Below are 12,389 nucleotides of genomic sequence, written 5' to 3'. Positions count from 1 at the left end.
TCATCTAGAAGTACCCTTAAACTGTAACTTTGTAACTTGTTCGTTCTCCGTAGAAAGTCAATGGTAACCCACGGCTGTGTTTAGACACTGCACGCGTCTCCCGTGGGCCTCCTACATCCTAACCTTTGGTGGTTCTAGGCAGCCCCAGTGATTCGGCAGGCCGTAGGCCTGCTTTCTAACTCTCACATGGTTCTTACACCACTATTTTAGTATATGGTTTGTGAGGTCCCTAGGGCATAACGTATACTGTGCAACTTATCGTATGCTAATTAAGTTCCTTGTATTGTACTTTTACCTCCGACCTCATAAAGAGTGCAGAGGGGTTGTGTTTAGAATAAATACATATATATTAGATATATACCTTGTGTGGTGTGCTTTCATTTGATCATTCAAGAGATTATAATTGGTAAAACAACTTGCTTAACACGTCTCCAAGTCGTAGCCTGAAGGCTGCTCTCCACAGCTACCACTAGGATAGCTTTCTAGAAGGTTGACTTTATAACCTACCATCATTAAGGGTCGTTTGGACTTGTGCAAGGTGCCCACTAGAATAGTGTACATCATATACCAGGCCAACATCTCATAGCCGGCTCCTGTTTTCACACAATAGGCCTGCTCCGTCAAGTCTTCCCTCTGTTCCCTGACTCAACCCGGAAAACTTTAACTCAGGCACTTGTATTAAGCCGTCTGGACTACTGTAACGGCCTGCTGATTTCCGCCAATGATGCTCCGCTCCGCAGGCTGCAGGTAGTCCAGAACACGGCAGCACAAGTGGTCCTCAATGCTCCTCGTAGGAACCCTTCTCGCACTCTTCTTATGCAGCTCTTTGGCTCCCTATTCGCCAACGGGTAAGATTCAAAATCTGCTGCATTATATGTTGCTTTTATGAATTTTATGAAATTCGAATAAAGGTCTTTTGAAGTTCACACTTCGAAACTTTTCAACAGAAATCTAGCAATGTTATCCAATAGGAGAAAATTCAGGTTGCAGGTAAAGTATGATCTTGTTACTTTGGTAATCCAGTACTGGGCTCCTGGGGCCAGTACTGGGCTCCTGGGGCCAGCACTGGGGTCTCAACCTAAAACAGGTAAGTAATTACGTTTCAGTATTTCGTATGATTTTTAAAGAATATTTCTAGTTTTCAAAAGTAGACACTTAGAAGAAATTTCATAGAAAAGCAGGCAATGGATTCCTATGGAGAAAATACAAGTTACTAGTAAACCGGATAGGGATTACGTTTGCGGTTTAGTACTGGGCTACAAGGTACAGTACTGGCTTCTCTCCTGGTCACAGGTGAGTACTTTGGAATTCGGATGATTTTATATGAATATTTTAGGTTTTCAAAGGTAGACAGAAGGTTTTTCGAGTCAAACCAGTCTATGTTATTCAATGGCAGGTAAGTGAGTTACCGATTTCCAGGGGAGTACTCGCCTGGCGAGATTAAGGTTCTGGGAATAGACTCAGGGGTCCCCCAGGGTCAGGTAGGTACAGTTGGTTCACCCTCAGCGGCGCAGGGGCGGCCAGGTGCAGAGGTAGTTAGGCCCAATGCTATCCAATGAGGGGCAGGGGGCCTCCGGTTGGTGGCTGCGGGCTAGCAGGCCCAGCGGCTGTGGGAGCGGGGCTCCTGGTCACTTGCTCAGGGCAAATTGGGAAGTAGAATAGGGTACAGGTTGCACTGCTAGGGGCACTCTGGCGGCTGGGTGCCGGGTGCTTTTGAACCCTCGGGCGCTCAATGTTATTCAATGGGAAAGGTAAAAAGGGAACAAAGAATGCAGACTTGGGACGGTGATTCTTCAGGTGCGACCACCACTTTGAGAGGTAAGTTGGGAACCTGGAGAAGAGGTAGGTAATCCAAAGGGAGGCACAGGGGGCCGCAGGGCGCCAGGTGCAGGGGTGTCTTTGGGTGTCGAGAAATCTGACCCTCAGCTGGTCGCGGTAGGAGGGGTCCCTGGTTCTGAGGCTGCAGGCGTCGTCTGGTTCGTCGAGGAGGGTCTTTGGGCACTGGACTTCAGGTCCCAGTTGCCGGGGGGACGTCCTCGTGGTCTTGGATGACTCTGGCACTCGGCGGGTGCAGAGTAGGCTGGTTCGGAGCTTCCTGGCTGGCACCAGGGAAGGTTGCTGCAGCAGAGCCTCTGCTGATGGGAGTCCCAGGCTTTAAGAGGGTCAAGGCAGGCAGGTCCTCTGGGTGTCCCAAGGTTGCTGTCCGCAGTAGTCGCCGGGCTTTAGGCAGGAGCAGGTTCCAGGATCGACAGGCCAGTAGGGCTGGGGCCAAGTCAGTTGTTGTCGTCCTGTTAGCAGCTGCACGGCAGGTCTTCTTCCTCTTGGTCTTCTTTCTTCTTTCCTTTTCGGGATCTGGGGAAGGAAGGTTCAGGGAGCCCCTAAATACCGAATTTAGGGGCGTTACAGGTAGGGCAGGGACCAATAGGTCCCTGTCCTGGGGTGGGTTCACCCCCTAGCCTGCTCTTCTCCTATGGGAGGGGGGCAGGATCCTACTGTGATTGGGTAGGGCTCCCCATCTTCAAGATGGCCCGAGCCCGGGGTCGTGCTTCACCTTGTCTCCCCCACCTGAGGTGTGGGGTTGACAGAGGCTGGCACCCCCCCCCCTTCCTGACGTAGTTTTTCCCGCCAGTCTTCCCGCCAGATGGGGGTCAGGACTGGTGGGGGCCAGTTGCTGGGTACAGCAAATGGTCTGGAGAAGCTCACAGAGGCCTTTGAAGCTTCCCCCTGCCCATCCTGGGGGAGGAGAACTAGCACCTCGCCCAGGATGTGCATTGTTGCAGGCCCAGGAGAGCGGGGGGCTCTCCACCCATGGGTCCAGCAACATGTCTGCTGTGTGGCAGCCTCTGGAGCCACTCAGCCCAGATGTGGATTGTAGGTTAGGTTTTCAGGGGGCATCTCTAAGATGCCCTCTGGTGCATTTTACATTAAATCCCACACGTCAGTGCGGGTTTAATGTGCTGAGATGTTTGGTACCAAACTTGTAAGTCTTCAGTGTATCCATTATGGTGCTGTGGAGTTCGTAATTACAACCTGCCAGCACCATATACTCTTAATGGCATCAGTGCACTTACAGTGCCCAGGAATGGCCAAGGGCACTGTAGGGGCACAGGGCTCATGCACCTGTGCCCACACCTCTGGGATAGGGCACCCAGCTAGAGGGGTGACTGAAGTAGGCCAGGGCAGTGGGTTCTGTGGGCATGGCACACAGGGATGTGTGCCATGTCAACTCTTTGTTTAGTTCTGCACTTAGACACTCAGCCTGCAAAGGCAGTGTGTGGGTATCAGGGTACAGGGCCTCTGAGGGTGGCACAATAAGTGCTGCAGTCCTCAGGGGTCTTCTCTGGTCACCATGCCCTGGGTACCTAGGGTACCATTTACTAGGGGCTGACAGGTGGCCAGAGATGCCAATTGAGTTTTAGTTTCAACACAGCTTTTTAGGGAAGGAACACAGGCCCTGGGTACCTGGTTGGCAGGAACCCAGGGCACACTCTGTCAAAGCACATCAGCAGTTCAGAAAAAAGTGGGGGCATACCAGTGCAAGAAAGATGGCACTTTCTCACAATAGTGGCAATGGCAAACTTCAAGGTAATCGTCAGAACTGGTACTGAACACATGTTTTAATACCATTATTACTGCATGTCAGCTTAATTTCCTACTGTACAGAGTAACCTCCGGAAACGAATTGTACACTATACAAATTAATCACTGATTGGGGTACCATCCCTCGGATGGAACATATAGTGGGAGGACGGTTAGGTACCACAGGAGGACAAAGTGTATTCACTGGTAACATCTGCCCCTGTGTGTTACTCACTTCATGGCAAAGAGTCTTGTTATGAAGCTAATCAGGGTAAGGTTTTGTTATGGGAGGGAGGGTAATGTACCATCTATGCCAAGTTGGGGTTTGCATAGCGTGGGTGTGTGGGGGCGGGGGGTGTTTTTGTTTTTGACTCTACAGAATACATGCAATACACACATAAGGCTCAAGTGCTGAGGATGTTGCAGCTGGGGTGGTGGTTGGAAATAGACAGATAGAGTACTAAATGGCATGGAAAGGATTAACACATGAACCTCTCAACAGAATCCGGTTTATGACTTGGAACATTAGAGGCCTCAATGACTTCAGAAAGTTATGTAAAGTTGTAGCTTATATTAAGCAACAAGGTAGATATGGTGTTGCTTCAAGAGACACATCTACCGCCCAATAGTAATATGCTCACACACAAGCGACTTCTAATTCAATTCAAAGCCGCGGGGTTTACCACACAGGCTAGGGGGGTTCTTACATGGGTAAATTCAAAATCAGGTATCACATTGGAAGGATGAGATATCGACCCCAATGGTAGATGTGTGATTTCAAGGTATCATGGGCAGGGTATGGATGCTCATATAGTCAACATTTTATCGCCCAATCTATGATGATCCATAGTTTTACTATACACTATCCGCCTGTATGCTGAAAGAATCCAGTATACCACAAACATAGGGGGGGGATTCTTAATTGTGTTCTAGATCCATCCCTAGTTCGCTCTAAAGGCCCAACCTGGCGCCCTTCAGCGGCGGCTAGAGCAATTAGAGACGTTACTGTGCAACTGGACCTCTTGGATGTCTGGCGTATGAGATCCGCTGGAGCAGGAGGTTTCACCCACTATTCAGCCCCACACGACATCCACACTAGAACTGATTATTGGTTAATCTCCAGATTGCCATTTCCCCACGTGGTCGCTTGCACACCATTCCCCCGCTCTTTTTCGGATCACTCCCCTGTACTGCTGGACATTGATATTGCCCCAAAGAAGAGTGTCCCCTTCACATGGAGGTTTCCCCCATATTCCTCATTAGATAGTCTTTAAATCAAAGATGGCCCCAGCCACAGAAGACTTTTTTAGCACGAACATTGGTACAGTCGATCATTTTTCTACAGTATGGAAAATGTTTAAGGTGTTCATTAGAGGGGGGACCATCTCCAAACATGCAGGTGTGCTTTGCTCATTTAGAAATAGGCTCTCGACACTCGAGGGGTAACTGGTTAGTATGGAGAGGACCCTTCTGAAAGGTGGTGAAGCTAGGATCTTAGAAGATCTAAAAAGAAACTCTTGAGGAATATCCTGAAGTTGCGAATAGTGAGGTGAAGCATAGGGACAAAAATGCCACTGCTAAAACTTATGGGGAGAATGAGCACCCTGGTTCAGTTCTTGCTGCGTTGCAATAACGCAAAACAGAATATGGTGTGGTCATAGAGCTGCGGGATGAAGACAGTAGTCTGTTGCAAAAGCCATTAGAAATGGCCGACAGATTTTGCAGATAAGATGCGGATCTATACCGCTCCAAAGTAGTGGCAAACAACACTGCTGTACTAGAATACCTAGAGCACATACACTTGCCATGGCTTACCAATGACCACAGGGAGCACCTAATGGGCAGGCTAGATCCCAATTAAAGCCGCACTGCACTTAATGCTATGCATGACTGTAGTGCACCAGGACAAGACAGACTCAGAGTGACCTTTTATAAAGCATATAAATAACTCCTCATACCGCATTTGACTACTCTATTTGAGGAGATGGCGGAGAGAGGGTGATGCCCCCCTCAATGTGGGAGGCTTTGATAGTGACTGCTGAAACCAGGTAAACCCCTAACGAATGCTCGTCCTATAGGTCACTGTCATTCTTAAATGTGGATACAAAAATATTTGCTAAAATTCTAGCGAAAAGACTGGTTCCTTTAGTCCCAATCCGGGTCAGGCCTGAACAAGCGGGCTTTGTTCCAGGGTGCACTTTATCATATAATTTGAAAACTGTACTTGGGGCTATTTAGCATATAAACCTGAAGTTAAAGCTGCTGCTGTCTTTCTAGATGCAGAGAAGGCTTTTGATTCAGTGGCATGGGTATTTATGGAATCACTACTGAGACGGGTTGGAGTGGGAGAGGTCTTTCTCAATTTGGTGCGGTCTTATATAAAATGCTAGTAGCCAGGGTTAGAATTGGTGACACAATCACATCTCCCATTGCGATTTTGAGGGATACACGACAAGGTTGCCCACTATTCCGACTGATATATGTCATAGTTGCGGAACCATTGGCGTGTGCTTTAAGGGAGTATCATGGGCACAGAGGAATTTGTTTTCCTAATGATTGTATCTGCATATGAGGACGATATGCTTTTACACATTCGAGATCCAGAGACTAATCTAACCCCTGTACTTAGCGAGGTGATGCGTTTTGGGGTCATATCAGGCCTCAGAGTAAAATGGGCTAAGTGAAGTCCATTATTTTCCCTCTGACTCCGACCATGAGACCAATAGAATTGGACTACCCGTTGTAATGGTCCTCTGACACGGTTTGCTATTTAGGCATACAAGTTCATACAGACTCGGATCTGGTGCTCAACGAGAATTATGGGAAAGCAATGTTCAGACTTGAGGATATCAATCAGTGGATTTGGTTCCCATTATCACTAATAGGTCGCATTTCCCTTATGAAAATGATAGTCCTCCTTAGATTTCTATTCTTGTTTCAAAACATCCAGATGATACTCCTGAAGAATATGTTCAAAGTTCTCCTGTAATTATTAATATAATTAGCCTAAGCATCCCTATTCCATGGGAGGCCTCAGTGCTCCAGATTTAGAATTATATTACTGAGCTGTACATTGCTCCCCTGCTCATTATTGGATCCACAGCACACAGAACATTCCACATTTACAGGTCAAAAGGGTGGCAGCTGACCTTTTTCCTCTCTCCCAAAAGCTGTTTCAGGCCCCTTCCATGTGACCCGGCATCATGGACTCTATTACCTCTACTGTCCACGCTTGGCAGGATTTATTAAACCGACAGGCAGGTGCACTTTTGTACTACCCCTTGACTCCGGTGGAGTGGTGTCACTGGCTTTCAGTTAGTAAAGAAAAGGAAGTACTACAAGCTCTAACGACATTTAACATTAATAAGATGGGTGATTTATTCTCAGATGGTGGGGATCGCAGATGGGCTGAGATTGAAGCAGAGGGGCATGATTCCACGCCACTCACACAATATCACTTTTACAGGGTCAAACATGCACGGCTAGAGCTGCTTGGAGACGACATGCAGGAACCTCCTCAATTACTGTCCCTCTCTTTTCTTCTGCGCTCTGCATCCCCTTCTAAGACTATAACCACTATTTATGACTTGACACAAGAATCCAGGAGAACGCAATCCACCAAAGCCAGGCTAGATTGGCAGGGTGACCTTGGGGTAGTTATAGATGATAGCACTTGGCGGTATTACTGTGAAGTAACTCAGCACAATTCTCTAAATGGGAGGCATCGACTCATCCATTTCAAATTCCTTAACCGGGTCTATTACACGCCAGAGAGACTATTTGGATACAGCTTGAGGGACACAGCAGCTTGTGAACGCTGCAAGGAGGGTATGGCTAGGTTCATGCATACTGCCTGGTTTTGCCCGAAGATTGCAGAATTTTGTGATAAGATTATCCATACCTTAATCGAGGTCACATGGCTCTCACGGATGCTAGACCCACTGCAGGCGGTGCTGGGTTACACCAAAAATCGGAAGAAGGGGGGGTCAGACGTTTGATAGCAATGGAGTTACTACTCGCCAAGCACAGAATTGGAATGTGCTGGGCTCGGGGTCCAGTTCTGAAAATAGCAGACTGATCCAAAGATATGCTACACTGTAATATGCAGTCTGAAATTTACAATGAACTATTACCCCCTCAAAATCGTCCTAAAAGTTTTGGGGATTATACCAACAATATCTTAACAGAAAAGAAACTGGTGAACTGGAAGGAAATTATATTGACTAGACTTGCTTGACCTCGATTTGTGTTGTAATTTGATTACTGTTGTATATGAGACGGGTTGAGTAAGATGTGCATCGGGGAACCCAACAATAAGTGCCTTGAATGTACATATTTTTAAAGTACGCTGTTAAACATCTGTAATGCACCATTTCTCCAAATGTGATGTCAATTATGCTTTCAAAATTACTATGTCTGTGAGGTATCTAGCCTAAATTGTTGTATACTGTTAAGAGCTAATGTTATACTGTAACACGTCTAAATAAAACAATGTAATATATATATATATATTTTTTTTTTAAGGCGTTTTGTTACGTTAGAGAAATAGGCAATGTACCCAGCCTTGGAGTGGTGTGAGGTCATCTCCTGCATCTTACCTTGCACCGTCAGATGGATTTTAATTTCGTCAACTGTTTTCTCATCTTGGCTGGCTGCCACCTCACATCGGTAAATTGCTGTGTCTGTGCGACTTGTGTTGAGAATTTTAAGTGAGGCTCGGTCCAACAGAACAGCACGATTCTCCAGGGCACCTGTCAATGAAGAAAGGAAACAATGTTGAATCTGAAATAGGAGAAGTGAAAGCAAAGCATCTAGAACCATTGGTTAGCCAGTCGTCAAGACTTACACATTTTCTAAATTTCATATTCTGATGGATACTTCTACTTTCAGATTCCTCACCTGAGAACATGACCTAGGTGCAAGGCAAGATACTGAGTTTTGTTCGTAGAAGTGCTCCTGCACACTGCTAGCAGGCGGCATGCAGGATTGCGCCAACTCCATACCGCCCCAGAAGAGAAGGAGTACAACCACATATAAGCACCACCCCAGCGCACTGACATAAGTTTCTCTATTTTCCGCACCTTATGATGTGGATCTAGTGTTCAACTCCGACAATTTTCTGACAACTCCAAAACTTTTCTTTACAGCGTGCTAGAGATCGACACGATTTAAGCCATGCCACAACCACAATGTCAGACATACTCACAAGGGATGGCCCTTCGGTGCATTGGCTCAGGACAAAACAAAAGCTTGTGTGATAAAAGCACCCTCATGCACCTTAAGGTAATTTGAGACTGGAGGCAAAGTTGTAAGTCAATGAAAACAAGAAAATGTGGTGGTCTTCGTATAAATCCTGCTACTACTTGCAGTCCCAGTCTTGGGGCTGCTCCCGTACTCGATCCACTTACCGCTCAAAGTCATTGGATAAGTCAAGTCTAAGTCTAACCGCAAGCATAAAACATTTGAAGCAGGATTCAACCCCATCACGCCACTCTGACTTCAATGAAAAAGGCCATTGGGCATACAGATGTCAGTTGCATTCCATCGAGCCACCACTTAGCCGATCCCTCAGTTGACCCTGATCTGCACAGAGTTTCCCATGCCACTGTTGAACCTGCAACAGATAGAAACCTTCAAAGTGGCCAAGTAGCAAATTTTGACTGCACTTCTGGCACCTTCTGGTACACGTGTGGGCCTCAAGAAACAGCAGGGGTCTCCAATTTGGTTTCTGCTCGTTGGTCCCTCCCCGGCATCATCTGCCAGCTCTGGACCAATTACTGGGCCCATTGCAACTTTGGTACAGACATCTACTCAGGCCTTAGATTCGCACCGGTGTCTGCTACCGTCAAAGGTACCAGTTGATGACCTGGCGCCTTTGACAGATTCTGAACAGACGTTAGCATAAGCTTGGCCGATGTTGCACTACAAGATTATAAAAGCACAACAAGTAGTCACGTTGTCCGACTTTCACCCTGTGTCTCCACTAAATCACAGCTATCAGTAGGCGCTCTGATTCGGACCCTGTGCAAGAGCAGAACACAGGTTATTTATAATAATTATGGAGGGCAGAATGGCTTTCTGCCCCCTCATTATGCCCAATACATTTATTTATAAATACTAGTGTGCTGGATAACTCAACAGAGACTGATTGTGACTTGGGCACACATGTCATCAACAGAAGAAAGGTCTTCATTCACAGTGGTGGCTTGAGGTGCAGCTGCAATTCTAGAATTGCAGTTGCCCTCCGTTAGTAACAAGACAAATGTTTTGATGGAAATACTACTGCTGGTGCCAGCAACATCTGAACCTGTGCTCCTGTATAGTGATGCCTTTACAGATAGTCTCAAGGGTAGGTGGCCAGATGTCATAAGCCGGTGCCTGGTGACCCGGACTTCCTCTAGCGAGCCTTAATGTAAAGATGAACCCCAATTCATTTCCAACCAGTCCTCGGGACAAAGAATCCAGAAGGATCGATGCTTCTGGTAAGGAATATGCTACTTACCAGTATGCATCTGTTCTTGGCATAGAGGGCTGCAGAGTGGTACATTATGAATAGATCGCCATCTGGTGTTGGGCTCGGGTGATTGCACTTTGTTTTTCTCTTGGAGAGTCTTTTGTATTTTGGTGACTCCTCCCTTGGTTGGTAGTGCGCATGGGCATCGGCTCCATCCTTAGATTGTTTTGCCATAGTAGGGTTAGATGGAGTAGTGTAGTAGAATACAGATAAGAATGCCCATGTAAGTGTATCTAAATAAGATAATGTTGGAACAGACACAGGTTTCCGGGGAGGCTGGGAGGGCATGTACCACTCTGCAGCCCTCTATGCCAAGAACAGATGCATACTGGTAAGTAGCATATTCCGTTCGAGGCATATGGGCTGCAGATGGTACATTATGAATAGACTATACAGCAGTTCTCTCCCTAGCGGTGGTCGCCCGTGTCTGTTGCAACTGTCTGAAATAAAGTCTTTAATACTGCTTGTCCCACTCTAGCTTGTTGTGTTGTGTGCACATCTACACGATAGTGTTTTGTGAAGGTGTGCGGTGTAACCCAGGTAGCTGCTTTGCATATGTTATCTAGGGGAATGTTTCCCAAAAATGCTATAGATGCTCCTAGTTTACGTGTAGAGTGAGCTCTAGGAGGAACAGTTAATGTTCTCTTTGCTTTTAAGTAGCATATTTGAATGCATTTTACAATCCATCTGGCAATGCCCGCTTTAGAGATGGGATTGCCTTTGTGTGTTGGAGAAAACGCAACAAATAGCTGTTTTGTCTTTCTGAAAGTTTGTGTTCTTTCTATGTAGTACAATATGGCCCTTCTAACATCTAATGTATGTAGGGCTCTTTCTGCTACTGTTTGTGGTTTTGGAAAGAAAACCGGTAATTCCACTGACTGATTGATGTGGAATGCTGAAATTACCTTTGGTAAGAATTTTGGGTTTGTTCTAAGAACCACCTTATTTTGGTGTAGCTGCATAAATGGTTCTTGAATTGTAAAAGCCTGCAACTCACTTACTCTTCTAAGTGACGTGATAGCTATGAGGAAGGCCACCTTCCATGTGAGGAATTGTATTTCACACCTATGCATAGGTTCAAAGGGTGGCCCCATTAGTCTGGTAAGTACTATGTTGAGATTCCAGACTGGGGAAGGTGGTCTTCTTGGTGGAATGACTCTTTTGAGTCCTTCCATGAAAGCTTTAATTGCTGGTACTTTAAACAGGGAAAGATGTTGCCTGTTTTGTAGGTACGCCGCTATAGCTGCGAGATGAACTCTTATAGAGGTGTATGCTAATTTACATTGCTGCAAGTGTAGTAAATAGCAAATGATTTGTTTAGTGGATGCGTCCAGAGGGTTGATGTGCTTACTGTTACAGTGTATAGCAAACCTTTTCCACTTTGCTGCATAGCATGCTCTGGTGGTAGGACGTCTTGCTTGTTCAATGATTTCCATACATTCTGGTGGTAAATCTAAATATCCAAACTCCATGACCTCAGGAGCCAGATCGCTAGGTTCAGTTGTTTGGGATCTGGGTGCATTATTTCTCCATGGTTCTGTGTAAGATGCATGGGTAATAATCTTAGCTTTTGATGTGGTACTTGTGAGAGTTGTAGCAGTGTGGTGAACCACGGCTGCCTTGCCCACGTGGGTGCCACTAGTATCATTGTCATTGAGTGTTGCTGCAGCTTCCGAACCAGTAACGGAATTAGTGGTAGAGGAGGGAACGCGTAAGCAAATTTGTTTGACCAATTTATCCATAGTGCATTGCCCTGGGACCGTTGGTGTGGGTACCTGGATGCGAAGTTTTTGCATTTTGCGTTCTGATGATTGGCAAACAGATCTATCTCTGGTTGCCCCCATTTTTGGAAGAATGGCTGCAGTATTTGGTCGTGCAGCTCCCATTCGTGTACTTGTTCTGACTGTCTGCTTAGGATGTCTGCTATCTGATTTTGAACTCCTGGTAGGTGTTCTGCTAACAGATAGATCTTTTGAGGAATGGCCCATCTCCAAATGTCCTGTGCTAGTTTGGATAGTTGGAGAGAGTGTGTCCCCCCCTGTTTTTGAATATAATACATTGCAGTCATGTTGTCTGTTCTGATCAGGACTGCCTTGCCTGTAATTTGCATTTGGAAAGCTTTTACTGCTAGAAATACTGCTAATAGTTCTAGGTAGTTGATGTGCAGTTTCTTTTGCTGCACACTCCACTTCCCCTGCACTGTGTATTTGTCCATATGCGCTCCCCATCCTGAGAGCGATGCGTCCGCTGTTATTATCACTTGTGGAATTGGCTCTAGGAACGACCGTCCCTTGGA

General features: G+C 46.3%; 1 protein-coding gene across 1 annotated transcript in view; it reads right to left on the bottom strand.

The window, feature by feature from the left end:
• The window catches only part of JAM3 (junctional adhesion molecule 3), a 260,666-nt gene that overhangs the window by 59,960 nt on the left and 188,317 nt on the right, over nt 1-12,389 (bottom strand). The window contains exon 4 of the mRNA XM_086956940.1: nt 8,178-8,330. Coding sequence (XP_086813066.1) covers nt 8,178-8,330 — 153 coding nt within the window. The remainder of the gene's footprint in view (nt 1-8,177; nt 8,331-12,389) is intronic.

Source organism: Lissotriton vulgaris, chromosome 2_1 (genome assembly GCF_964263255.1).
Source record: "Lissotriton vulgaris chromosome 2_1, aLisVul1.2, whole genome shotgun sequence".
NCBI classification, from domain to species: Eukaryota; Metazoa; Chordata; class Amphibia; order Caudata; family Salamandridae; genus Lissotriton; species Lissotriton vulgaris.
Note: the sequence above shows the minus strand (reverse complement) of the source record. Positions and strands in the feature narration are given on the sequence as shown.